Source organism: Chaetodon trifascialis, chromosome 6 (genome assembly GCF_039877785.1).
Source record: "Chaetodon trifascialis isolate fChaTrf1 chromosome 6, fChaTrf1.hap1, whole genome shotgun sequence".
Taxonomy (NCBI): domain Eukaryota; kingdom Metazoa; phylum Chordata; class Actinopteri; order Chaetodontiformes; family Chaetodontidae; genus Chaetodon; species Chaetodon trifascialis.
In genome coordinates this window covers 3,917,784-3,944,716 of record NC_092061.1, presented here as the reverse complement: position 1 = coordinate 3,944,716, position 26,933 = coordinate 3,917,784, and the positions used below count along the sequence as shown (strand labels likewise).

General features: G+C 45.8%; 2 protein-coding genes across 2 annotated transcripts in view; one reads left to right on the top strand and one right to left on the bottom strand.

Moving 5' to 3' along the window:
- Positions 1 to 30: 30 nt before the first annotated feature.
- iqgap2 (IQ motif containing GTPase activating protein 2) overlaps positions 31 to 26,933 on the bottom strand; it is a 28,873-nt gene continuing 1,970 nt past the window's right edge. Inside the window, exons 2-38 of the mRNA XM_070963692.1 lie at positions 25,993 to 26,092; positions 21,711 to 21,867; positions 21,228 to 21,305; positions 19,444 to 19,520; positions 17,652 to 17,719; positions 17,071 to 17,184; positions 16,787 to 16,965; positions 16,085 to 16,172; positions 15,756 to 15,919; positions 15,200 to 15,287; positions 14,846 to 15,009; positions 14,545 to 14,705; positions 14,011 to 14,135; positions 13,732 to 13,895; positions 10,568 to 10,658; positions 9,799 to 9,966; positions 9,527 to 9,669; positions 9,232 to 9,402; positions 8,855 to 8,938; positions 8,574 to 8,645; positions 8,409 to 8,478; positions 8,056 to 8,264; positions 7,739 to 7,891; positions 7,447 to 7,610; positions 7,018 to 7,242; positions 6,788 to 6,928; positions 5,669 to 5,753; positions 5,316 to 5,548; positions 4,501 to 4,633; positions 3,588 to 3,690; positions 3,347 to 3,488; positions 2,359 to 2,446; positions 2,037 to 2,249; positions 1,769 to 1,929; positions 1,509 to 1,652; positions 1,041 to 1,149; positions 31 to 671 (exon numbers count right to left, since the gene is read on the bottom strand). Coding sequence (XP_070819793.1) covers positions 558 to 671; positions 1,041 to 1,149; positions 1,509 to 1,652; positions 1,769 to 1,929; positions 2,037 to 2,249; positions 2,359 to 2,446; positions 3,347 to 3,488; positions 3,588 to 3,690; positions 4,501 to 4,633; positions 5,316 to 5,548; positions 5,669 to 5,753; positions 6,788 to 6,928; positions 7,018 to 7,242; positions 7,447 to 7,610; positions 7,739 to 7,891; positions 8,056 to 8,264; positions 8,409 to 8,478; positions 8,574 to 8,645; positions 8,855 to 8,938; positions 9,232 to 9,402; positions 9,527 to 9,669; positions 9,799 to 9,966; positions 10,568 to 10,658; positions 13,732 to 13,895; positions 14,011 to 14,135; positions 14,545 to 14,705; positions 14,846 to 15,009; positions 15,200 to 15,287; positions 15,756 to 15,919; positions 16,085 to 16,172; positions 16,787 to 16,965; positions 17,071 to 17,184; positions 17,652 to 17,719; positions 19,444 to 19,520; positions 21,228 to 21,305; positions 21,711 to 21,867; positions 25,993 to 26,092 — 4,943 coding nt within the window. The 3' untranslated portion in view covers positions 31 to 557. The remainder of the gene's footprint in view (positions 672 to 1,040; positions 1,150 to 1,508; positions 1,653 to 1,768; positions 1,930 to 2,036; positions 2,250 to 2,358; positions 2,447 to 3,346; positions 3,489 to 3,587; positions 3,691 to 4,500; positions 4,634 to 5,315; positions 5,549 to 5,668; positions 5,754 to 6,787; positions 6,929 to 7,017; positions 7,243 to 7,446; positions 7,611 to 7,738; positions 7,892 to 8,055; positions 8,265 to 8,408; positions 8,479 to 8,573; positions 8,646 to 8,854; positions 8,939 to 9,231; positions 9,403 to 9,526; positions 9,670 to 9,798; positions 9,967 to 10,567; positions 10,659 to 13,731; positions 13,896 to 14,010; positions 14,136 to 14,544; positions 14,706 to 14,845; positions 15,010 to 15,199; positions 15,288 to 15,755; positions 15,920 to 16,084; positions 16,173 to 16,786; positions 16,966 to 17,070; positions 17,185 to 17,651; positions 17,720 to 19,443; positions 19,521 to 21,227; positions 21,306 to 21,710; positions 21,868 to 25,992; positions 26,093 to 26,933) is intronic.
- Positions 11,740 to 13,395, top strand: f2rl2 (coagulation factor II (thrombin) receptor-like 2). Its single transcript, XM_070963701.1, has 2 exons — positions 11,740 to 12,018; positions 12,295 to 13,395. Exons 1-2 carry the CDS (start codon positions 11,955 to 11,957, stop codon positions 13,350 to 13,352), a joined length of 1,122 nt encoding a protein of 373 aa, XP_070819802.1. The 5' UTR covers positions 11,740 to 11,954; the 3' UTR covers positions 13,353 to 13,395.

Below are 26,933 nucleotides of genomic sequence, written 5' to 3'. Positions count from 1 at the left end.
ATAATACTGATCACACAGACGACAGCAAATAATCGTGGACATGTGTAATTTATTATGCACATTGTTCAAATATTAGAAATCACATATACTGACAAACACATTAAAAATACATCAGTTGCAGCTCGTAAAATGTTTTAATGTTTTATTAATTAAAACATGTTTCTTTAAACCCTTGAATTAAAAGGCACTGGTCACGCAGGCCGGATGGAAACACTGAGATCTGCAGCGAGACCTTCAGGTTGTTCCAGCACACAAAGTAACAATGACAGTGTTTCCAAGCATCTTTTACATACAAAACACGAAGACCATTACAGTTTCATTCTTAAAAATACATCACATTTACAATCACCACGTGGAAAAATATCGAACAGGACACGTTTAGCTGGACAGTAACAACATTTCATTTTGTTGTGCTGTGTGAAATTATAAACAGAAAAAAAAAACTGTCCTGCCACCTCATGTTTTCTGATTAAATTACTTGTGTTGAACGAACTCAGAAGGCACAGTCTATTTCCCCGTCCTCTCCTGCTGCTTCCTCCCTCGTGTTCTGCACTTGCTCATTTTCCGTAGAATTTTTTGTTGAGGAGGAAGATGAGCAGGTTGACGTTCACTTTGGCTTTGTCGAACATCTTCATGACGGCCACGCCTTCGTACTGCAGCTGAAGGAGGTCCTGGACACAAAGTGCAAAGCAGACGCAAACGAGAAACATGTAAGATAAATAACCTCTATATGGGAGTGCACTCAGTTATTGTTTTACTGTCATTTAAAGGAAGTCTTCAGTCAAGGTTTTTACAGTTTTTGTCTGCTCTGTACAGACCTTCATTCACACATCAAGTCCTGTATGTCTGTCTGTTCACACTCCATACAAACATACAGAGAATTGTCTTTGTGGGAAAATATTTGCTTTATTTCCATGATATTTCCTGCAAGCAGACCAACGAGGCAAACAGGAAATCTAACCATCTGCCATGGAGGTTTAGTGTCGACCGGTGAGCTGCTTTTATTTTGTGACATTCTGATGAATTTGGGAAATGTTTACCTGGAAATGAAGCTGGACCTTTTCCATCTCAACTCCCATAAATTTGGCCTTCACCTCAAAATCCCCAACTTCCTCAGTGGGTGAAATGTCAAACATGACATTTTTGAACCTGAACGAAGAGAAACAATAACATGAAAGTGACGGCTCAGCAAGCGGGTAAAAAACACGCTGATCATTTCACAGCATTTAGCTCTATTGTTGCAGACATACGAAAACTAAATGAAAGCCCTTATCAGCATTTCCTCAGAGCTTGGGGGAACTGACGATAGCACTCAGATCAGCTTAAATTTGTTTAACGTTTGAACTCACACACATGGAGAGCGTGCTAATGGCTGTGGGAATAACAGGTGAGGTGGGACATGAGGACAGACGTCATCTCACTGAACAACACCCTGAATAATATTTTTCTTCCCATGAAAAGACAGCTGACGAGGCAACTCCCACTGACTGGTGAACAGCTCAACTCACTGGTTTGTCTGAAGCCCTTCTATCTCCAGGATGACCCCTTTCTCATGCAGTCTGGCTGCAGTGTACTTCAGAGACTGTGGCTTCCACTTCTTGCTGCCCTTATCGTCTCCTTTGCTGTTCAGTTTAATCGATCTGCGAGAATTCCTGGACACGCAAAGACACGAGTGTAGAATCATCCATCCATCCGTCAAACCATCCAGACCACACGCTAACATAAAGCATCACATGCACACAGTGAGAGGAAAGGAGGTACAACTCACTTGCGGTTGAGGTTGTCCAGGCAGGTCTTGATGTAGGTGTCATAATAGTTCATCTGGACCTGGTAGAAGGCCGTTTTGGAGTTGAGTGCTGTCAGCGTCTGCTGGAGCTTCACGAGCTCGGCCTTCCTCCTCTGCCTGTAGCGTCTTTGGTAGCGGATGTCCTGCCAATGACAGGTTTGCTTTACAAGTTCAGAAGCCGAACAGACCGAACATAAGTTAGCACTGGAGGCGCGAATCGCCCGGCGTGAGCGGACAGCTGCCTCTGTACCTTTGAGATGTCATTGATGAGGTCCTGGTATTTGTTGCTAACGGCGACGAGGCCAGCCTGCTCCAGGTTGCGGAGGTTCCTCAGGATTTTCCTCTTCTTCTGCTCGAGAGGCAGCTGGCTGTCCTCCAGCACTGCCGGGCTGCTCTTCAGACCCTCCGGGGTCTGAGCATCCTGGACTGCCCGGCGCTCCACCATTTTAGTATGTTCCACCTCCTTCAGGAGCAAGTGCAAAAAACGGTTTTGGTGCATACATGTGACGAAGAAAAATGGCTGTTGAGTTCATGGGTGAGGCACAACAGAAGGAAATAGATTGAAACATCACCTGTGGGGCAGTGGCATGGGTCTCAAGAATGTCGGGCAGGGTCTCTCCATTCTGAATCCGGATCACATCCACGATGAGCTTCTTTGTCCTGACACACACACGCACGCACGCACGCACGCACGCACGCACGCACGCACGCACGCACGCACGCACGCACGCACGCACGCACGCACGCACGCACGCACGCACGCACACACACACACACACACACACACACACACACACACACACACACACACACACACACACACACACACACACACACACACACACACACACAGAGAAAGATCAGCCCTAGATACACATGTGAAGCTGTTTTTAGTCCAGATGTTTCACTGGCTTCAGTTCTCACTGCAGAATTGAATAATTATTCCCCACATTAAATCATGATCAGGAAACAATTCATACACGCAACCCCTAAAACATCTGACTCAGCTATAGAATCGCCTTCTCCCAACGAGGTTACCTTTGTCTGTGTGTTCTTCCAGTTACCTCAGAAAATACTTTACAGATTGAAATGAAATTTGGTAGGAAACAACACCATGAGCACAAGAATATCTGAATATCTTTCAGAATATCTTTTTGGTGCTGGCTTGGACCCAACAGCGCCACCATATGTACGTATGTACGTACAGTATGTATGTATGACCCATACTGCATTTAATTGTATATGCCTACAAAACACAACAGAGTCTCCTGAAAGAAAGTGACCCACACGGATACACGTTCAAAGCCAAGATAACCATGACCGCCAAACCCCTTCCTTTAAGGACAGGAAATGATAGAAGAGCAGGAAAGGACATGAAGACATGCTGCTGAGCGATAGCTACGAAAACACACACAAACACACAACGGTGTCAAGAGGGGATGACACACAGCGTTCATGGAAATCCCAAACTCTACGCTGAGCACTTCTGAGTCAGTGAGATTCAGTGTAATGGTGTTAAATATACATCAGTGGCTGGATTATATCTGACAACAAGCTTACTTTGTCATTAGAGTCTTTAAGTCTTTGTCGTCTCCGTCCAGAAGCTCGAACTTGCTGGTGAGGGTGAGGGAGATCTCCGTCTTGGCCAGCTGGCTCAGAGCACTCTCTCTGTTCGGGTCGTTTGGGTCGACTGAACCTTCGCCTGAAAGCGACACACAGCACAGTGTGTAAAATAATAAATACGCTGCAGCCAACCGATGATTAACCTGCGATGAACGCACGTGTGTGTGTTGGACAGTACCGAGAAATGTCTCCACATCAGGGACGTCTCCCAGGTCCTGCAGCAGCTCATGCAGCAAGTCACTGGGGTCGGGAGAGATGGCCTCCAGATGTTCCAGGAGCAGCTGAACGAATGCAGATGTGATTAGTCTTTCACAAACAAGCTGAAATATTTACTGTACAACTGAAATATTGTGATACAGTGAATGAACCTCGTTAAATCCATCTTTGGAGACACAACAGGACAGATTTATGAGTCAACAGGTTTCTCTTACGGGTAGAATATGAGTATGAAGTGCTGACTCTGTTCCTCACACACACCACAGGAGACATAACACAAGAGACGTGTCATCATGTCCCCATTTCAAGCATGCTTTTTCTGTTCTTGTGTCAAGCGAACAGACAGGAAATGCTAAAATTATCTTGTGCGAAATGAAGGTTGAGAGAACATCTGCTCAAACCAACACGTCGTCTCCATCTTTGCCCGTGTGAATAAGTGCAGAGTGAAACTGATGACAGAAGGACGCAGATGGCTTCAACCTACTGACGCCCTCACCGCTAGCCCCTTTCCGAGGAAGCGAAATGTAAAGAAAGGAAATAGGACGATAACAGAAACGAAGCAAGCGGCTGTGACAAGGGATGACGGCACATCCTGAAAGCAGAGGGCAACATAACCACGCTGGGTGGGATTTAAGCAGGAAGTGGATCCACTGAGAGCTGAAATATCATGCCTGGTTTTATTTTGACTTTTCAGATTTGCATACATGTTGGTTTAAGAATAAGAATCCTTTCAGATAACACTCCACAGTGCCTGCAGTGTCAGTACAAACACGCCACTGGCTGACAGAAGGATGAATCTTTTGTTATTTTAAGGACGTCTTGAATGACATCCGGAGGTGAAATGTGGCCTGAACAATGTCTGAGATTGGGTTTACCGAGTGGGTATTGATGATCTCCTCTATTGAGATGTAGATGATAGGCTTGCTGAGAGTCACCATGTCTGAGTATTCATCAATATTGAACTTCTCCTCGGGTTCAGGGACGTCACATGCCGACTGGAAAAATAGCCTGAAAGAGGACAGACATCAGTAGTTAGTGGTTTTATGTCTTTAAGCCCCAAATACTAACCGCTGATTTCCCTGAGATTGCGGCTGCAGGCTATTAGCTCTGACACTGTTTGGCTGAAATGCTTAATTCTCTTTAATGTGCCTGCGACTTGTCAGCTTGGGTGAGTTACTCATCCGGACCTGTTCCCAGAAAACGGACCACTATCTGTGTGGATTTCCAGTAATGATGAGTCATTCACTTTGCAAACACACTGGCCCAGCCCTTCTTATTTGTGAGTCTGTACAGGTCCACCAGGAGTTCAGCTGATTTCAGGGAAGACATCTCCTGATGCTGAAACAGCACATAACAGCTTCTTCCTTTACCGGGATTCTCCACTTCCTCCCTGTCAGCTTAAGCCGACCTTACAAGGTGAACGTGCTTGTTTATCAACTCGCTTTCTCCTGAAATTGTTCAGATGGAAAATTTCTTTTGCATGTGCAGCTTCACCCAAAACACAAAGGGAAAACAGCCCATGCAAGAAGGGCTTTACCTCATGTGTTTTCCCCTTCATCGTGGTGTTTTTTAACATCGACCAAAAGTATGTAATTAAGATGTCATGCAAGGCTTATCTGTACTCCAAAGGATTTTCAGGATGTTTATTCCAGATACAGAGCACATTTGTTCTGTCAATACTCCGTCTTACCTAAACTTCTCATATGTCTGAGATATGTAGTTGTTCAGTGGCGTCATATGTGCATTCTCGCCCTCAAACAGCTTATTAGCAGCAGCGTGCTGCAGCATCTTTGCCACAGAACCCAGGTTGCGACGCTGGTCTAAGTGAAGCTGCCCTCCAGCTGACATGTCGATGATGTCGAAGCCGTCAGGGGCCACGATGGCTGGGTTCATGTAGCGGTAGTACAGCAGGTTTCCCACAATCTGCCGTGAAAAGACGAGAGGACATCGTTGAAACCTTTGGCAGATTAAACTGCTCTCGCCTCAGCAAAGCATGCAGAGAAGAATCAAAACATGCTGTTCAACACATCCGAGGGTTTCTACCTTCATCAGCTCATCCTCTGAGGCATCTGGAAACCTTTCATGGAGGGTGTTCTTCAGAACTTTTGCTATGTATCTCATGCCATAACTACATGCAAAACAAAAAGATTGATGGGACGTCAAACACAAAACAACATGCATTCATGTACTGTATGACGAATGATCTGGCAGGCATGACACAGGATTAAAGCATCCATACTTAGTAAGTACTGATGGTTTCAGCGTCTCCTTATATGCATTTGCACACTTATTTATGTGGGATTTTTTTTGCCCTGAGCATAATTGAAAAATGGCACCATCTTGTGGTATACTGAGCTTTCAGCAATTTTTCAAACGGTGTTTTCTTGTGATTTGTTTAATCAAAGAAGTAATAAAAAGATGAGTGTTTAGGTCCCGATCACAGACCTGAGCTGGGTGTAGTTAACGGCGCACAAAGCAAACTTCTGTTTTCAGTGCTTGAGCACAGACGAGTGTTTTGAGCAAAGCAATTATTGTCCAATAATGACCGTGTCCCAACATGCAACTAAAACCTTAACGACCAGAAAGAGTGGCTAATGACATGCCAAAGCATATGATCATATCCCGCCTCGCCCTATTTCAGTCACGTCGCTCTCATTACACTGTTGGATAATAGTGTGAAAAATAGAAGAGACAAATACTCAACAGGAAGATTATGACATAGAAACAATAGGCAGCATGAAAAAGGAAATCTTTCAGTGCAAAGGATGAAAAAAAGCCTAAAAATAAATGAAAATAACATTGTTTTATCCCTCTAATTACTTTCATAAAGTAAAAATACAAGTGCACTTGGAAAACATCTTCCTTGCTTGACTTCATGCATTTCCTGTTGAAGCGATACTGAGGCAGAATGCAGGGGGTGGACAAAATAACAGGGACGGTGTAAAATATAATGCCGCTCAGTACAACACAACAACCACCCCAAATTATGGCCCCATGAGCTGAATCAACACCTCACAGTCTTGTCATGTGATGCACACAGTGACGCCGTCATGTGTTGATGTGTTTCATGCTGACCAATATGCTCAAGCACTGACAAGCAGACTGTCACAGAGAGCACAAAGGACGAGTGGACAGTGAGACTTAACAGACCCTAAGACTTACGGGATGTTATCCAGCGAGGACACAATTGAGTTCAAGACCTTATCTGTAGCGGAGCGTAGCGCCAGACTGGACGCCTCCAGCCTGTGGCGTACCTCCTCGTGTGACATGGCCTGCTCGGGAGTCACTTCGTAAGGCAGCTTGCTGAGGGACGACAGAGCAGCAGGCAAACATTTATGCACTGTTGTCAGTCTTATGGTGGTGTAAAAAATAAACCACCACATGTCCCCTACCTGGCCTCTCCAGTCGCCGTCTCTAGCTGGTTGACCCAGGCTTTGTACACATCCACTGGGTTGGTGTTGATGCCTAAATTCTTGTCCTCGATGATGTCTTTGACCACCGGAGCCAGAAGCTGCCTGAGTGTGTTGTGGCCGCGCGCTCCTCTGTTGAAGCTCACCACCATCTTGATGACTGTTGGGTTGCCCGTCACTATGTCCTGGATCTGGTCCACCTTAGAACTGAGACATGCGGGCGAGGAGGTACAGTTGATTTTGTCCACCAAACAACAAAAACAACACAGAACTTGTGTTTGGGGGATTGAAAACTACCCTACACTGTTACAGTCACTTGTGTAATCATAATATATTCTAACCAGTACAGTTAGACGACAGTGTGAGTGAGTGTCGAGTTGGTGCAGTGTTGATTATGTCTGCAGTTCTCACTTGATTTCCTCCTCCAGAGCCGTCTTGAAGAGTTTGAGCAGCAGGTATTCCTCTCTCTGGTTAGAGGCGTAGTTGTACAAGGTGAAGATCACGGTGTCCATAAACTTAGTGGACTTGTTCTGGGGCATCTGGAAGATCAGCTTGGCCAGGTAAGGTGGATTGGTCTAAAGGGGAGTGAAGAGAGAAGGAGCAGCGTGAAGTGAACCTCTGCAACCGCACCAATAAACTAACCATGATGTCTCATTAAAGTCAGGGCAAAGGTGAGGTAGAGTTAGACAAATTTTTGCACCACCTGCAGCAGGTAAAAGAGATGTTGGTAGGCCTCCAGTTTCCTTCTTTTGCCTTTATTTAAGCCCTTAATACCCAGTCTGTCAGCTGCAGTCAGGTCATCTTTACTCGCTTTATTTTTCTTGCTCTTCATTTTCTTATTATGGGACACAACATCCTTTAAAAAAGAAACACACCAAATGAAGTAAGCCGCCAAACTGGACAACACAGCTTAAAATGACAGGAGTTCAATCACAGTTCAGTGTTGATAGCCTCTGTGTGAAATCTGCACCGATAACAAGCTCTGAATGACGTCAACCAACATGAAATCCTGCTGCCGACCTGCAGAGTGATCCTGTTCTTCACCAGCAGGCCGATCTTTATGTCCATCAGGTTCAAGTCTTTCTCCATCTGCTGATTGGAGCGAATATTGGTGACCACTTCCTCCCTAAGCCGCGTCACTTCCTGCTCTTCCTGGAGGTCCAAGGGGCTCTGCTCCAGTAAGTGGACAAACTTGCGCACCACTGACAGAGGAGGATCCTTGGCCCCAGCTAAAATATGGCACATAAGAAAGTTAGTGAAAGCACTCGTCTTTCACCTGCACTCATATTTATATCCTTTATTTTACAATTTCACACATCTTTATCAATACACAGTAGATAACTGCAGGAGTGTAAAAAGCCTTTTTGACTCACTGAGGGTTCTGTAGTCGTCTCTGGCTTTGTTGGCCTTTAGAAAAGCCTGGATTTTCACGATTTCTTTTTCCTAAACACACAGACAACAGTGAGTCTTACACAACATGGAACAAACAACACAAATCCAAAGGATGCCGCTCAGTTATCGATTAAAGCGTCACTCACATGATCTTTGAAGAACTGCAACCTCTGACCGTATTTACGTTTGGCTTTCCACATTTTCACCACAGACTGGATCTAAAAACACCAATGTTTGTGTCAGGTTTGATATGGTAGCTGTGTTATTCATTTCAGGCACATGCACATTCATTTGATAAATATTTTAGGTTGAGACTGAGGATTTCCAGACTGCAGCTAAAGCTTTCATTGACCTGAAAGGGCTGCACAGCTTTACAGTCATCTAGTCACTCAATAAGCGTTTTTATGAAGGGCAAACAGTTTATCACCTTGACAATAGAAGCAACATTTTTATGAAGCAAGCTCATCCTGTCTTTGTACATTTTCCTCTGTTTGTAACCTTTCCAGCAAGCCTGCAAAAGAAAGAGGAACGATATGATCAAAAATGCATGAGCACGCTGCAAGTTGTGTGTTTTCCATCAGTGACTGCACAGAACGGATGGCCCCAGATTCTCAGAGGTGTTGTCTTTGATGTGTTGTCGATGCACTGAATAAACTTTTTTTGGGGGTCTTTTCACAGTCAGCACACTGTGGTCTTTTGTATGGCTGCCTCTATTGATTTATTACTGCACAGCTGCAAGAGCGATCACTGAAGTTCATCTGATTCCTGACATCAATCACCGCTCACAGAGGAGACATACACTACCTGCAGTCTGACCACATGTGGCTCCTGTCGGTGCAGATACTCCATTCTCTGGGCATGCTTCTTCCTCACCAGATAACCTCTGACCCTCGCCTGCAGCTGGGTCACCAAGGATTCGTTGGCCAACCACAGCTGCTCCCTGTTATATTCTGCAGTCACACCGCTGACAACGCCCTACGAGAAAACGGCTTGTTTAGACATTTTTCAGACACCCTATGTGGGGAATATTCTGTTTTCAATTTTACTGTCACTGTCAGTGTGTTACCAAACATTACATGACGGATACAGTAGAGGGTACCTGGATTTCTTCTTTACTGAGATGGTCACCATTGTGCTCAAATCCTTCAGGCTCTTCCCAGGTGCCCTGTCTAGTTTCCAGGTTATAATAGTAGTGATATCTGTCCTTGATGCAATGTTTCACCCACACACTATCAGTGCTGCCTGGAGGAAAGCAGAAAATGTCCCTTTAGACACAGTGAACGTTGCATTGAATACCAAATCTGAAAACCAGGTGACTCCTCTCTGTGCAGATTCCTTTCTTATGATACTTGTGCAAGTAAGTCAATTTACCTTTCGCAGCGCTCTTTGTTTGTCTCTGTGCTAGTTCAGTCTGGTATGTGTCAGCACATTCAGGCAGCACCGCTTTCAGTCCAGCACTGGGAACCTGCAAAGCCTGCAGCGTGTTCTTAGAGTCGCCCTCGGCCACCATTCTGTTAATATCAGCTACTGCTCCAGCCACTAGCAAAGGAAACAAGATTAACATTACAATACGATGAACCCAGAGAAAGGGCAGCTATTTTCTCACAAAGCAAGAATCAAACCTTTACTGTATTTATTCCTCAAGTTGTAACGAGTTAGTTTTATAAAGAATTAATATGAAAAATGTGTGCCAAAGTGCGTAGTCTCTAAATAATGTCATCGTTTTAACTGGCAGAGCAGTTGAGACAGAAAATATCTGCAGAGAAGGAAAGAAACACTGTGTGTCTGCTGTCGTTCTGCTGCCAGAGCATCTATCATGAAAGACGACATTATGATTTATGGAAATACTGACTAAATGATCCGCCTTCATGTCATTAACATGTACGGTTTATTCATATTTCGGTTCATTATGCTCTTCAAATGAAATAAAGGTCATCTTATCACTCCATCAGTCGGGGAGGAGGAGCTGTAACATCTGAAACAAGCGATGAGTGTTAATTTGGAGCAGTAATGAGCCACGATGTCAGTGTTGTGTGGTGATCTGAAAATAATACAGATCCTGGTCTGAACACCGCATGAGAACAATTAACTGGACATCAATGAACTGTTGAGTGAGTGAGTTCAAACTCTGGGTGCGTACATGTGAGAGCCTCCTCTTCATCCTGGTTGGCTGTGTGTATGGCCTCTTGGATTTGGTCCAGCCACAATACTGCAGACTCATCTCCAGAGCTCTGCAATCAGGTGAAAGCTGGAGGTTACTTAGCAGAAGGAAGAGAGCAAACTGCACCTCAGGCACACAAGGCATCGTTCACGCGCAGCCACACAATACTAACTTTAATTAAAAATATTTTTTGAAGCAAAAAAAAAAAAATACCCAAGATTAGAAATTCTTGTAGTTACAGTATATTGTGCAAATTCATCAAGTTAGGATTGTGGAGATTGTAAACACGCAGGATTTTGCTCTACAGCAGAAGCACTTCATAGCACTGATCACAAACACGACACGAGCTGTTAGAGCAGCAGCTGGTAAATGACAGTACCATGTCCCCTGTGTCCAGAGGTAAGATCTGAGGAAAAGGAAAAAACGTCAGAGCAGTTGTTGACAATGGTCACACGGCAAACATACTCTCACCCTTAATCAACGACTCTGTACAGAAAAACAGGCCCTGACAATGCAGCATCACAACAAGCACAAAGAACGTTTATTCAGCCTGACTTTTGTGTTTGTTCTCAGGCTAATTTTAGAGAACCCTGCAGGGGCCCGCCGTGGGTCCCAGAGCCGACAGGAAGGAAGTCGCCATTAAAACAGCAGCAGCTTTGTTTACATCTGCATCTGACCCCTGACCTCCCAGACAATTCACTGAGCGGGAGAGAGGCATAACATGAAGAAAAACACCCAGTGGTTAATCACGTGAGAGATTATTATGTCATTTTTGTGTGTGTGACATCATTTCAGTCTGGAGTTTATGGTACAAACCAGAGAGGCGTGAACGCACTTGATCTGTGAGCTGCATGTCGCGGAAGCAAACCAAGAAGAAGTTTTTTCTTTGCTTTGTATACTTACTATTTTCCAAAACATGTGTTAAAGTAGTGACTCCTCAATCTCATAACCAGGCTGACCAACACACCATCACCCTTAAATAAGTCCAAAATCCACGTTAATACCAAAACCCCAGAATAAAATGACTTAAAACCACTTGTAAGAGTAACCAGTGCAATGTGTTCATGTTCACAGCTGCTGATGAACCAGTAAGCAGTACTGTCCCACCCCAGTGAGTCAGTGGGCAGTTAGTGACGCAACAGAGGGGAATTCAGTTTCCAGGCCGGGCAGGAAACATGCTCACTGCAGCGTGCAGACATGCAAGCGTCCCACACACTGTACACTAGCAGGAAGCTGAGCTTGACTACACGCCGTTATCAGCTCTACTGTTGAACTGCAGAGATGCAAAACATCAAATTTCAGCAACGGCGGGACGGGTGAGGACAAAGGAAATCTTTAAAAGCTCTGGGATATAAACTGGAGTGACATGGCCGACTTTGTGCCAGGACTACTCATTTGTTTGATGGCAGTGCAGACAATTCAGCACGACGGTAAGCTAACATTTCACAATGCTTATCTTTTTTGTAACTGCTTGAGGTCTCTTTTCCCAAATCAAAGTTACAACACACTCTAGTACAGCTGTGAATACAATACAAAATGCCCAGATAGAAAACTCCGCAAAAAAAACGATCTTCATAAATGCTTAATTTCATGCTAGAAATGTCTGTTTCCTTTAACTACTAGAAAGTCCTCAAATTAACACAACTATTATTATAAAACCAAAGTTGCTTTAAAGCCATAAACGCTGTTTTCATACTCATTTATAGGAAACAGAACCAGGACAAAAACCAATTGTTCACTTGCGATGCCAAAAACCTACAAGGGGAAGACGAACAAACTTAACCACACGAAGCTGCTGCCGGCTGTGTCCCACCCCAGCACAAACCCCTGGCTGTATGTGGACTCGGAGGACGCAGTGACAGCCTACACCAAAGGGGTCCTCAGCACCTGGGTCATACCCTCCTCATACATCCTGGCCATGCTGGTGGGTATCCCCTCCAACGCCTACATTCTGGCCTTCCTCAGATTCCGAGCGAAGTCCTTCTCCACTGCAGTTCTTTACCTGAACCTGGCTTTGTCCGACCTGCTGCTCCTGCTTTCTCTGGCGCTGCGGGTTCACTACCACTTCAACGGAAACAACTGGACGTTTGGAGAAATCTCCTGCCGGCTCATCACCGCACTGTTTTACGGCAACGTTTACTGTTCAGCTCAAACTATAGCGTGCATCAGTCTGAGGCGCTACCTGGCTGTGGTCAGACCGTTTCTGTACAGGCGGCTGAGTAAGACGACGCTGGCTGCGTGGACGTGCTTGGTGGTCTGGTTCCTGTTTGGCGCTGCCATCGTGCCTGAGCTGCTGGTCAGGCAGAGCTACCAGGTTGCCCAGCTGGGAGTCACCACCTGCCATGACATACTTCCCCTAGAGGAAAAATCCCATTCCCTGCTGGTGCCATACAGGCTGATGCTGGTTTGTCTGGGCTTCCTGGTGCCCTTCCTGATTTGCATCTACGCCCATGTGGCAGTGGTATACCACCTCGGTCAGTCGGGGTGCGACTGGAGGCCGTTTATTAGGGTCACCACTGTGGTTTTCATCATCTTTGTGGTGTGTTTTTTGCCCAGCGGCATCCTGCACATCGCCCACTACATCCGCCTGTCTTCTACTGGGGACGACAGGCTGTATGGGTACTACAGAGTAGCGGTGTGTCTGTGCTGCTTCCACAGCTGTCTGGATCCCTTCCTGTTCATGCTCATTTCCAGGACGGCAGCCTCAGAAATACAATTCATCTCGCTCCACGGGAAACCTAAGAGGTCGGCTGTTATGATGTGAGACTCAGTGTGTGTGTGTGTGTGTGTGTGTGTGTGTGTGTGTGTGTGTGTGTCCTTGCAGGACCATTGTTGGGAACCAGCAGGGGAGCATCACCTCAGAAACAAAGATTTGTTACATACACAACATTTACTCTTCCCCTTGCAGTTCTCAGTTACATGTATGTATGGTAGAGTTCTATATTGTTAACAAGATATTCATAATGAACAGTGGAGCCATGTCAGGGATGTGAGGCTGCCACGCAAGTCCAATAAAACGGATGATTAAAACGAGATAAAGTTTGGACTTTTTTCTGTACTCCTTCACACATACATCTCTATGTAGGTCTTATAGGACTTCCTGGTTAAATAAAGGAAATTCACTCAAATTAGACTCACAATACCTGACAGAGGAGTTGCTTGGTATACTGTAGGACATCGTGGTAGTGTTTGGCTGTGGCTGGGTTCACCCCCGTCAACTTGGCTGTGGGGAGGAGCAGCGCTGCGAGCGTCTGCTGGTGATCGCCTGAGTTCAGTGCCTCATTGATCTCAGCTATAGCTATGATGCCTGGAGGTAGAAGATAAAACCATTTGACACTTGATCAATCGCGTGTCGTTAAAAACTCTCACTGTAGGATCATACTTGTATGTCAATAAGCTATAAATGTGCAAAACGTTCTTACGTTCGTGCTCCTCGTGGACCTGCACGTTGACTGTGTCGATGCATTTTTGAATGTCGTTCCAGGTGAGGAACTCTTGGCCCTTGGCGAGAGCCTCCTCTCTCTGTTTGATGAGCGTGTCAGCGTATCTGAGGGAGAGCGCCATGAAGAAGGTCAGCAAAACTTCACGACAGCAGAGTGCAGTGACATGTGATCTAAAGATATTACTCGTATAACTTAAATCTTCTTAATTAACTTCCTGCTCTGAAACCTCACTGTAGCACCATAATTGAACTTATATGAACGCCACAGTTGCACCAACAACAAGCAGTCATCATGAAAGAGAAGCCATCGCCATCAGCATCATGAGACGTGACAGAAGTCTGAGGTTAGCCACATCTCCACTGCAGATGGTGAGTCCAGGGTCTTCTTACATGACAAAAGAGAAGCCTGAAGCTAACGTCACCAAGCTGCTGCTCACTGCTTCTTAACATGCACTGCCAAGTCCACCGTTTGCTTCTCAGTAGGCCACAGCTCTCCGTCCTGCTGCTGTCTTACCTATTGAGGTTGTCCTGGTCCATGTTGGTGAAGCCCAGAGGAGAGTCCGTCAGTTGCTCAATCACAGCCTGAGGGTCTTTGGTGTCCAGCACCTCGTTCAGCACCGCTACAGCTGACAGCATCTCCACAGCTACACTCAGCTCCTCGTGGCCCAAGCCAGACTAACACACAAAGGGTCCGGATCATGAACATGATGTGGCGTTTGACTCCAGTAAACATCCAGCTCTGACCTCCCCTCACATGCCAGCATATCTGTATCAGCATGCACATGTTAAGGAATCAAACAAACATGGCGTCTCACCCGGCCCGCCTGTAGCTGCAGACTGAAAAGCTCAGCCTGATAGAGGCTGGCAGCGGTTTGGTAGACGATCGGCAGCTGAGCCTCAGGGTTCATCAGCTCCTCCACCGTCTCCGCTGCGTTGCCCAGACGAATGGCTGAATTGATCGCGGCAACTGCCTCCAGTTCTGGTCAAGAAAATGATCAGAAATGGTCACATCTTGCATAAAACCACAAATGTAATTCCTGCGTTACAACTGCACAACATGCTTTAATACCTTTGGAAAACCCACACTGTAAATTTATCATGGACTGTAGTGAAATACGAGGGTGCATAGGTGATTTTCAACTGAACAGTAAGAAAGAAAAGGTGCTTACTTCGTTTCTCTGCCTCAGCAAAGTCATTACAAGAGCTGACAACTCTCTGAATCTCCTCTTTGTCCACCATCACCGCCCTCCCTCCATCCTGCAGCACACAGATTAGAGTCCATCATGATTATTTCGCATGTTTTCATGCAGGGCCGTGGATGCCAAATTGCCTGGTGGTTCTCCACTGCAGCTGAAGCTGTGGAGGCTTAAAATTGGAGGATCTGATCTGTCCAATGGACAAACAAAAAAACTGAAAAGTGTGCAGCTGTGTGCACGATTTGTTCCATCCCAAACACTTTTTTAACACTTAACTCTCAATACTTTCCTCTAGAGTCCATACGAATTGTGGCTGTAAGTCGTTAACTGTCATTTTCGGTTTTGGCCCTGAGGATCCCACCGTGCTGCTCTTTTACTGTCGCCATCCAGATCAGACTTTTTTATTGTACACATCAACAAATCAAGTTACCAGCTGCTGATAAATGAAATAAACTAATTGCTTGTGAAGAAAAGCTGCTCTGGCTCTGAGGCCCTGAGCTGGGGACAAACATGTTGTGACTCAGTGTACCTTGGATTTATGCTGGCAGTAGGTGGTAAAATGCTCCAGGTACCAGCGGCAGTTTGACTCCTGAACACCCAGCAGGGCCAGAGCTTCCAACCTAAGTGCAGCCAACAGAGCAGCCTGGTCCTGGTTCGACACCGCTTCATTCACCTTCCTCACTGCTGCCTGGACTGGAGACGGGAAAAACAAGACATTTAGGAATAAGGAATTCCAGATAAGTACAGAAACAAACCAGTCAGAGTTCACAGATGTCCTGTGTTCACATGCACAAACTCTGTATGAGGATTTTTTTCCTCCATGCAAAAAGGCGTTCATGTTGGACAGGAAAAACTTACTGTTGACAAAGTCAAGGCAGCCCTGGATCTCCTGCTGAGTGAGCAGCTCCTCATAAACGTCTCTTTCTTCAGTAGCAATTGACGAGTGCTAATTGACAGAGACAGAAAATACATATTTGATATTCATTTCATATCACATTTTTCATCTTCACCTGGTCACATTATTTTTCCCCGGTTCATACAGAACTGCATATTTTACATATCAGCTGAGGTATGAAGTGGAAACGGGTGGCTGGTGTTTGTACAGTATTGGTAAAGAGAATGGGAGGCAAGACACCGGATGATGTGGAGGGTTTATGTTTAGTGAAGTACAGCTGACACTGCAGCCACTGGAATGTGCTGGCAAGGCCCACGGCGTGACTCAGTGCAGGCAACCCCTTTCAGACCTCTGCCAATATCTCCTCATTTCACTATGACCGTGTCAGCGCAGTCACAAACACCGACTCAGAGCAACTTTTTTCATTGGTGATGATGCTTTCATTTAATGTTACTGTTGTTTAAAGTACATTAATGCAACTGCATGTCTCACTGGTCCAAAAACGGCAGTAGAGTTTAGTGAGCAGGCGAGCAAGAGAACAAGCAATCAAAGAGGCTAATCAAGCCTTCAGCGCAGGGAAAGCCAGTCGTCAAGCACACAACGATACACCTTAATGACTCCACTGACGCATAAGATGCCACTGAAGTGTTTGTGAGGCGTCTCACCTTCCCTGCACACTGGTTCTGCTTACGAGCCTTGGCCTGGCTCAGCGTGTCTTGGTAGTCCTGGGCCAGAGCTTCCTGGGTGTTCTTCAGCATCGCGTTAGGATTATTCAGGGCTCCCATTGTCACAGCTGGCTGACCTCTGTCGATCGCCTCATTGATGGCAATCACAGCAGCGTGCACTGAGGGAACACAGAGTGTGTGTGAACGTTTTAGTGTTGGCTAAAATCTTCTGGAGTTTCTGTTGAAAACAGTATTGAATATCAGTTGAATGGTCGGGGACTTACAGGCAGCTTCATCCACTGAGAGCTCATTGGCCAGGATTCCTCCAATCTTACTGAAAGCTGGCATTTGAATGCCGTACTTCTCCAGCTCACTCCTCATGTTACTGATCTCTTCCTCTGGAGGGGAAAATTGGGATGTTAAAGAGTACATAGCCTATCAAAGGAAAAACGTACTGAAAGACATGCTCTTACTTTCCTTTCGCAGTTTTTCTCACAGTAACAGTATTTACTTTTCTTGTTGCTTTCAAACTGAAGCAAAATGTGCAAATACAAAACGACTCACTGAAGCACTCAGATATCCTCTAATCAAAGCAGATTTAACTTGTTTTTCTAGTGCTCTCTCTGGTGAACGATACTGGTGCTAATCCGTATTGCTTGAATGGCTGCAGGTATATTTTGATGAAATATCTGATGACATCCAAATCACAGCTGTTTAAACAAATGCTCAGAAAACTTTTAATGTTTGAGAGAACGGGGAAGCATTCTGTCAATTAACTCCTGACAGAACTAATAAACACAATATGTACACAGATATTTTGTGTAACTTTGAACTATATTTCAGTTTCAGGAGAAACTGGTATTACCTGTGAACGCCACTTTGCCCAGCAGGTCCTGGATCTGTGGTGCAATCCCCAGTTTGTACAGGTACAGGCTGAAATAAACCACGTGGGGTGTGAGATTTACACATGAACAATTCAGATACTCAACAGGCTGATATCTTGAGCCTATGTCCCACTTCCACCACAGGGGGGTAGTGTTGGCTCACATTACTACATCTGACAGCAGCCTGCGGGACAGTCCACCACTGAACACTGGATTCAGCAATCAGGTGGCTGGAAACCTCATAAAACTTTCATCTTCCCACAGGTACCTGATAAGCGGTAATGAATTATAGATATTAAGGCAGATCCGGCATCAGCGCAGCTCTGAATGGAGCACCTGTGTTAGCCGGCTCGTCTGGCCTTTGGTCACTGTGTGTGTACACATGAAATGCCCTCTGTCCTTGGGACACGGGGGGGCTTTAGACAGCTATCTAAACTCTGCTCATACAAAGGGTAATGTTTTAACATGCAGGCAGCTGATTCAGTTGAGATAAAAACACAGAAACAGCTGACTGGATTTAATGAAGGTGGCCGGTTACAAGCCGCAGGGGTTACAGACTGTCAGCTGACCAGCTTGGAGCAACTTGCTCTTTCCAGACTGAGGATCCTCCTTGTTTATTTCCCCTTCCTCTCAGACAACAAATAAAGTCCCACATTTCTATCATTTTGTAAGACCTGTATAAAATGCTGCTTTCTCTCTCCTTTTACATTGTGTTGCCTTTCAGCTCTCCGCCACGCTGACTGTGCGGGAGCAGCCGCTGCTTTGCCTCAGTGCCTGCATGTGTTTCTACCCAGGAAAGCAGCGTATTCACTGGGTCCTTGCGGGGCTTCAGCCGGACTCGCAGGAAGGAAGAGCACGTGTGTGCACAAGGAGGGAAGGAAACCAATTCTCTGAGGGCCTGACCATAACACTACAACAGTGAAAACAATCCTCCCAGCTCACATAGCCACTCCCTAAATGTGTGTTTGGCTGACTGGACGCGTCAGACACATAAAACTGGCCCTTCAGTTCATTCAAAGGCATCTCAACTGAAAAAACGAGGACCGTTCAGTCACCAAACTGCCACATTGCAGCAATAACTCCCTGCAGCTAAACGCACGGTGCTGAATAACACAGCCTTGACCCATTTAAGACAAATCATAAAAAGGTCTGCGTTTAACAAGAAGTGCTCTCTGTCCTACCTGAGTAGAAATAACGTTTTCCAGTTCCTGTTTCAGATCACTTACTAAGTAGTATTTCTGCTCTTGACATAAATTAGACGTTGGACATAAAAAGAGGCCATGCCTGAACCCCACAGAGCAATAACAAATCGTTAGTGGAAGCAGTCTCATGCGTTTGTTATCCGACATATGAGCTGTCCCAGTTTCTGTGTGGATGGCAAAGTAAGCCAGACGTGTCCACGTCGAACTTAAGTGTTTGACATTGTCTGTTAGAGACATCAAGTGAAAGGGAATGAGCTGAAATCAGACAGTGAGTAACGTGTCAGTGAAAAGACAAATGCAGCGCTCGCCAGCAATGATCTGCCCACCAGCTCGGTTTAATTCAAAGAACCAGACACCAGCTTTCAGCTACAGACACAGCAGCACTCAGCGCAGTGTTTTCATGTCTTTCTGGGGACTGAAACCAAGCTCGACGTTCAGGTGTGGCACCTCCAGGAGAAACACAGCCGGCTGCAAAAGCTTCAGAGCTGAGCGAGCGATTCTGCTGTCAGAGGTGGGAAACGCGTGAAGACGCCAAAGTGAGAAATCATTTCTGGAGTCCCTTTCTCCTTACCTCAGCGCGTGTATGCAGTACACCACCTTGGGCATGTTTTTGCGGTCGTACACGTCTGTCGTTTCAGGATAGAATATCTGAAAGCAGAAACCACGACAGATTGGTCACTCTGCTCTGACACTTTCTCTTCGGCTGTGGCCTGATGACCATCGCGCTGCTTCTCCACGTATTCACCTTCAGGAGAGGTTGCAAGGGTTGGACATAATAACAGGAACGCCTGTAAAACTTGCTGCAATCTCAGGCTAGTGCACCGCAATAAATACTACCTTTGTGGAGCACATAATATTCAGTACCACAGAGCATCATTTCTTAAGTACTGACGGCTACAAGCTGCACACAGGCAGTATTTACTGCAGTACTATTGCATCAGATTCCACATATTTTACAGGAGTACTGCTCTGCCCCACTTATTCCAGCTCATAAAATGCATTTGGTTGTCAGGAACCTTACAGATATACTGAATGCCTTCACTAACAAATCAGTCACTTCATACAGACATCCCTCAGCATCGTCGTGCTTTCGTTCAGAAACATGGTGGTGCCACAGAAAAAGCTTCAGATGCGGTTACGTGATCAGAGTGACAATTACCAAAAAGGCTTTTCATAAAAACTGCCAATTAAATTAGTGTGGAAAGCGATCCCAAAGGGCGTTACGGAGATAAGTGGGTATCAGTTTTACCTCGTTTTCATTTCCACGATACACGTCAGTGAAGTCTTTTGTGTCGTCTCATGAAAGATGTAATGAGGTTAATGGTGTTCTGTGAGAGCGGCCACACCTTCATTAGTCTCTTCTGTCAGTGTTTACATTTTTACTTTTGCATGAAACGTACATGGATTTGTTGTACACACACACACACACACGCCGGTTTAGTCACGGTCACACACTGTCACATGCAACATGGATTTAGCAATACTGTCATTACAATAACTATTTTTCTAGCTTAGTACAAATAATGTGCTTTACAAAGTTCCATCCAGTGAGATGCGAGGGTGCCATACGTTTGTACTTAGAGCATTTAATCAGGTAAAAACAGGTTGTCACGAGTGCTGGAACAAAATGTCTGCAGACAAGAAATGTTAATACGTCTAATAAATGAAAAACTTAAGTAAACAAAATTGAAATGAAATGAAATGAATAAATGAACGACTAAAAGTCTAATTTGATGCAGTTTTATGGATTCTGCCTGAGGACAGGGTTGAAATTAATCATGCAGTGTTGATTATACCGTGTCCTTGTTTCTAGGCTCCTCTGAATGGATGGATTCTGCTCTTTCTTAGTCCTCCGACGGTTTCGTCCCTCTAATATGAGCGAATATGAACTAACACTGAGCCAATGACCACATGACAAAGGCGAGGCCACCCAGTTCTGAGGCTGGTGTGGAAAAACATCACATGAATGGGATCTCCCAGGGTTTTTTGTTTGTTTGTTTGTTTTTGCGCCTTGCACGGCTTGTAAGACAGTTAGCATACTGTTATCACGGAGGAAGGACACAACTTCTTACACGGAGCAACTTTCTCCCAAGATTGAAAAATAAAATCTGCTGCAAAAACGATCACATCTGATCGATTAGTGAGCTGATGTCACTCTGTTGTGTCGATGTGTCATCTTTATAACTCTTTGACAGCTGTTTAAGTTTTATAAAAGCTTTAATCCGTCTGCAAACGGAGTACTTAACGTAACAAATCTGTCTTTTCTTATGGTGAGACGACCATGAAAGTAGACTCAGATGGGTGTTTTACTGTGCATGTGTGTCTGCATGACTCATGGCTGTGCAAGCCCCTTACCTTGGGGAGACCCACTGACTCCATGGCTCTGAGCCACTGCACGGTGTTGTCGGTGTGTCGGAAGTGCAGCCCTTTGCTCTGAAGATGAGCACAACAGTCCAAAATTTATTACAATAGGAGAAATGGTTGACTGCAACTGAAGGGGTTGTTATGGCACGTAAACAGCTAAACCTAAAAACCTCATGCTGACTCTGAAACGTATTATAGCATCAAACAGTGTGAAAAATAAAATAAAAGTTCAAAGTCAAGCAGAAAATCCTGCAGACGTCTTTGTTGTGTACTGTACCAGCACAACAGCTGCATGTTGAAGTGGGGCCCTAACACCCGCCTCACACATCTCTCCTTTCCTGTGTGAAACTGCTTCAAACTGTCAGACAGTGCCTGAAACACATGGAAACTCTTCCTGCCTGCATGACGTAAGCTGGTGACTGTGATCTGACCTGAAGACGGGAGGAGTCTACACGCCACAGAGCGGACACCTACCTTATAGCGGGACTGGTCTCTGTCGTAGATCCTTTTCTCAGACACCATTTTTGGAGCGAAAAAGTTGGCAAGCTTGCCGAGGTAGACGCCATTCCTCAGTCCCTCCTCCAGCTCTGTGGTGAGGGGCAAGTCCTCCTCGAGGCAGGCCTCCATCCACCTGAGAGAGCACAAATATTGACCTCAGAGCAGGAAGCGGATTTTCTTAATCTCTATAATGTTAAACTCGTGCAACCAAACAGACCTCTGGAACCGCCTCTGGAGGAGCTATTACAAATTTTGAAGTCTGAGCAAGCAGGTTAATTACATAAAGCTGAGAGGCGGATAACGCGTCACGCTACTGCCCGACAAGGCGAGGTGAGCATGAATAAAGATGAGGAGGAAACTACTCTTAACAGCGAGAGCTCAACTCAGCTAAGTTCACTGGCTAAATCACCTTTCCAGGCTCAGGTTGGTGCCTGACTGTCGTACTAAACAAGCTGCAGCTACATTCAGAACACAAACAAACATCAGTCCACACTGTTTACCCTGCCACCTGAGATCCGCAGGGTGCAGCGCAATTTATGAGGTGGCCGAATGCCTGCATGTAGTCAGCAAGTCAATATTGGCTTTTCCTCCACCTGCTGCCCTTCCTGACGAGCAAAAACTGAAGACCGTGGACCAAAAAGAAATCATAATATGGCATTTATGGCATTTACAGTACAGTCGAGTAGGAGAGAGTTCAACAATAAGCACTGCTGGTGGGACAACAGAAATCTGATTTTAGCTCAAAGATAGTAAATACATCACCTTCAAATGAATTTCAACTCAAATCTAGAGCAACAAAGCAGCGTGTAGGCCAGTGAGAGCTGGGCATTGTTACAGGCAGCACCCACACTGAGCCAGCATGCTTTAGGGAGGGGGCTGTGGACGGAGGGACAGACAGACAGACAGACCTACAGCCTGAGCTGTGGGACCATGTGAAGGTTAGTGCTGGGCTTAGGTGTCCAGTGGACAGCGTGAGGTTCAAGAGGTCAACAGTGAACGAGACGCCCACGTGTTCATTTAGTCAAACGCCTGAACTGATGACTGCTCAAGGTTTATGAGTTTCACATCCGCAAGGCAACAACGTGTCCTCATGAGAGAAACTGATTTCCATCTCTGCAAGGGATGACGACAGAGCGGTGGTGCTTTTCAGCCGACGCAGACGACCGATAATCATCTGCTTCTTGTGGCCAATAACCTCACACTTTTGCACCATGAAAAGACATGAAAAGAAACCTTCATCCTCAGGTGCTCAGAAACTACAGATTATGAACTTCTAATGAAAAAGACATAGCGCCACCTGCTGTGTTGGAGTGTGAGGATGCTGCGTTCAGTCCAGGAAGGCATTGTGGCTTTACGTTATCAGCTGTGTTTATCTGCAATAATGTCGAACATATAAAAATGTACATTTCCCATTTTTGCCAATAATTTATCGGCCCCATATCTATCGTCCATCCTGACCACAGAGACGTCAGAAACAGGTCTCTGAATAGAGCATATTGTGCTTGTCACACTCACACTGACCTTCTTTCAAACTGACGTAATGTCCCTTAGAAAGGTTCAACTTGCTTAAGAGCAGCGTCTGCCAGAGTTTTCCCCGAGATGTCAGCGAAAACCTCTTCCAAAGAGCTCGTGAATGATTTGTGACCACAGTGAATCATCACCGCCTCAGAATCTGTTACACATTATGTTAATGTTTGGAAGTGACACCATGTTGGCTGTAATGGCAACGCCTCTCTCCCAGTGGTTCCACTCTTAAAGATTTCCATCTTTTGGCTCGTCCCACATCTGAACTTATCCTTTGCCAAAGGGAGTGTAATACACTCAGAAAGTTTCATTCACAGCAGCGGCTCCTTCCTCACAGTCTGCAGACGAAGTGCTCCCTCCCACACGCATGTGGGCGAACACCTTGTTTAGGTTAATTAAAGCTGTGTGGGTGCTCCAGTGATCCAGTCAGCCAAAATATGTGTCAGCACATTAAGGACAGCCACAACACACCATGCACCATCAACACAAGCTCAGCGGAGTGTGCAGGTCGGCCACCTTGAGGAACAAAGCATCCTCGTAACCATGTACGTCAGCTGACGCTGCAGGATCTCTGCCACGCTTTGATGTTTCATAAACAGAGTACAGAGAGTCACTGACTGTTCACGGCTCAAGCACTCAAAGGTGTAAATATTACAATATGTAAATAAGTCTGATTTCTCTGCACATGACCAATGCATTGGTCGACAGGCTCTGGTCACAGCTCAGGGTTCAGGCGGTTGTTAACTCTCAATCCCTGCACGAGAGCGCAGGTCAGAAAAAGACCATTTCACTATGAAACCGATACAGACGCACACATGCAGCCTGGTTAGTGGCTGAAGCCGACCAGAGCAAAGCAGTGATGCACATCGGCTTGTTGAATCTTTTGAGTTTCATATCTCCTTAGAGGTGTAGAGGTGACGTGTTAATGGGGAAGCACAGATGCAGATGACTGTCTGATTACTGAGGGGGGAAAAAAGATCTGTTTGGCGGGAACACAGTCAACATCCTGCGTGCATCCTGCACGGGTAACAGAGCTCTCCTGTGAAACTTCGCTTCCTGCCCCTAAAACAATGCAGGGAGAGCTTGTCTCCTGAAGCAGGACAAGCTAGCAGTCCTGTTTACAGCCCTCCAAAGCAGGCCTTCCTGCCATTGTCCCATCTGCGACTCACAAGGGTAAAGGAAAAACAGCTTTCTGGACTCTGGGGCTTTCATCTGTCCTACCCCAACACATTAGTAATAATCTGCACTCCTTCGCTTGCAGCTGAAGTATTTCTGCCACGGGGTGACTTCTGAAAATTTGCGTCACGTAGCTTAGTCATGCTGGTCATGAGCTTGTCTGAAACGGGAGAATTTTAGCACACGTGGCTGCACAGAAATTAGGATAATCTTAAAATATGAAAGAACATGCTCCAGAGATCCTGGGGTGGACCTCTATCAGAGCACACTGAGAGTCCTCCCTCCAAAACAGCCACGAATGTAAACCATCAACTGTTTACTCCCCGCTAAGGGTGCAAAGTCTCATTCCAGAAGTTAACGTGTGTGTGTGTGTGTGTGTGTGTGTGTGTGTGTGTGTGTGTGTGTGTGTGTGCGTGTGCGTGTGTGTGTGAGTGTGTGAGTGTGTGTGAGTAGGAGGGCGTGTCTATCAACCGACAACAACAGCAGTAAGACTAACCCAGCACTCGACCAGGCGCAGTGAGCAGAAAGCTTACGGTGAGGGCGGCGCAGCGTGTGAGGAGCTCTGAAATGAGACATATCTTCACTGAGCATACGTTGATGATGAGATCACATCCCAGGTGTGCTAAAAGAGTGGCTGCTGACTCCTGACCCCAGAGAGCTGAAGCTAATCCCACGCTCTCTGTGCTGTTTGTCTTAATCCTAATTTAACTTGACACCTTTCCCAGAATAGAGGTTCCATTCCACAACCGACAGGCGTGTAGAAGAAACTGTCTCGGTGCAGCTCAGACGGTCTTTCAGCACAATAAAGCAGAAAAACGGCCAAAGTGCAACTGCCATCAACGATCTGAGGAAACGCTGATGTCAGTGAGGCTGCACACGCTCGCACAGAGAGCGTCTCAAGGAGAAGTCGCGACAGCAGCATCAATAGTCAATGTCTCTGTGACTGGGTGGAGCCCGCACTAAATCTGGGTTAAAAAAAGGCAGTATTACACTTCCTGTTCCTTCCTGCTCAGATGATGCCCTCATGAAGACGACAGGAAGTGGTTTAGCTTTTTATTCACGAGAAACACTCCTCATGGGCTTCAGAATAACTGACTTCTGAAGTAAACCTACTGAGAAACTATGAGGGCTCAGTGAAAGAGACGCTTTCCACTAAGTCAGCACCTCCTGTGCTCTTCACACACGCTCACAGCTCCGCGTCATCGTCTCGCATGCGTGCTGATTCTGCCTTTATCTGCCAAGATTATGATTTGCAGATTTAGCCGCACGCTGCTTTGGTCCCCCATCGATCATATCACCATCTATCCACCGCTTCACCTCTCAAACACTCCCCGCTGTTCATCAAACACGCTGACTTGTAACACAAAGCTGCTCTACATAATCAAACATTACACAAACCTAATCTTCAGTGTGAGAACACACCCAACGTAATTCCTACAAGCTCTGAGTTGTGACAAAGCAAACAATGTCAAGGAAAGTGGTTTCCTTTCATCAGGATGTGCCATTAAGCTCCTCTTATCTCTAAGGCCCCCCCCCCCCCCGCCCCCCCCCGCCTTACCGTTTGGCCTCCTCCAGGTGACACAGGTACTCGTAAGCGATGTTCTGTCGTCTCCTCTCATCCATCTCCTCTGCAGACAGCCTCTCGTCATCCTGGATGGCTGGAAAAGGTCAGAAAAGTCAAAATCACGTCACAGTAACTTTCCTGATATTGATATATGTCACATATATCACATAAAATATGTTCATGCGCTCCAAAAGCTCAATTCATTTTGATGAATTTGGGCACAGAAACAAAAGGGTGAAACATGCTAATGCTGCTCTGATCAGAAGGATGATCCACGTTACCTGCATTACAGACTGCAAAGAATCTGTTCACGATAAAAGTTTTACCATGAAATGGGAAACAGAAAGTTGCTTTGCTGATACTTTGTACAAACGCACAGGTAACGAGCAGCAGGTGGATTTCTTCTTTAACTTCAGCGTTAAAGCTTCACTGATCTAAACTTTGTTGCTCTTATTCATCTCATCAGACGCACATGAAGGACTGTACAGACCACAAACAGGCGGATAACTTCTGCTAAAGTGTTCATTTTGACTGTTTGGGGCTCCGGCGCTGGGAAGCTGTGCTCATGTCAAAGCGGCCCGACTGAAGAGTGACTTCTGCTGAGAGCTGACCTTTACCTGCAGCTTAATGAGATCTCCTCCCCCCAGCGCGTCTCACCCCGCTCTAATCCAGTCACATCTCTTTATTTCTGGCTGAGTGGAGGGGCAATCTCAGAGGCGGGGGCTCAGTTTAAGCACAGAGCTTTCTCCGCCTGGACTGTGAGTGCAGGTCGAGGTTTCACATGGAATACATGTTTTATGGTTTATCTCTTCTTCACTGGCCTGTAGCACATCAGCTAAGATGGAAGACACACAGAGTCCACTTCTGTCCATGGGTCACATGACTGTTACTACCTGTACTGATGCCAAGTGAAACAGGCTAATCCTGTTGATTGA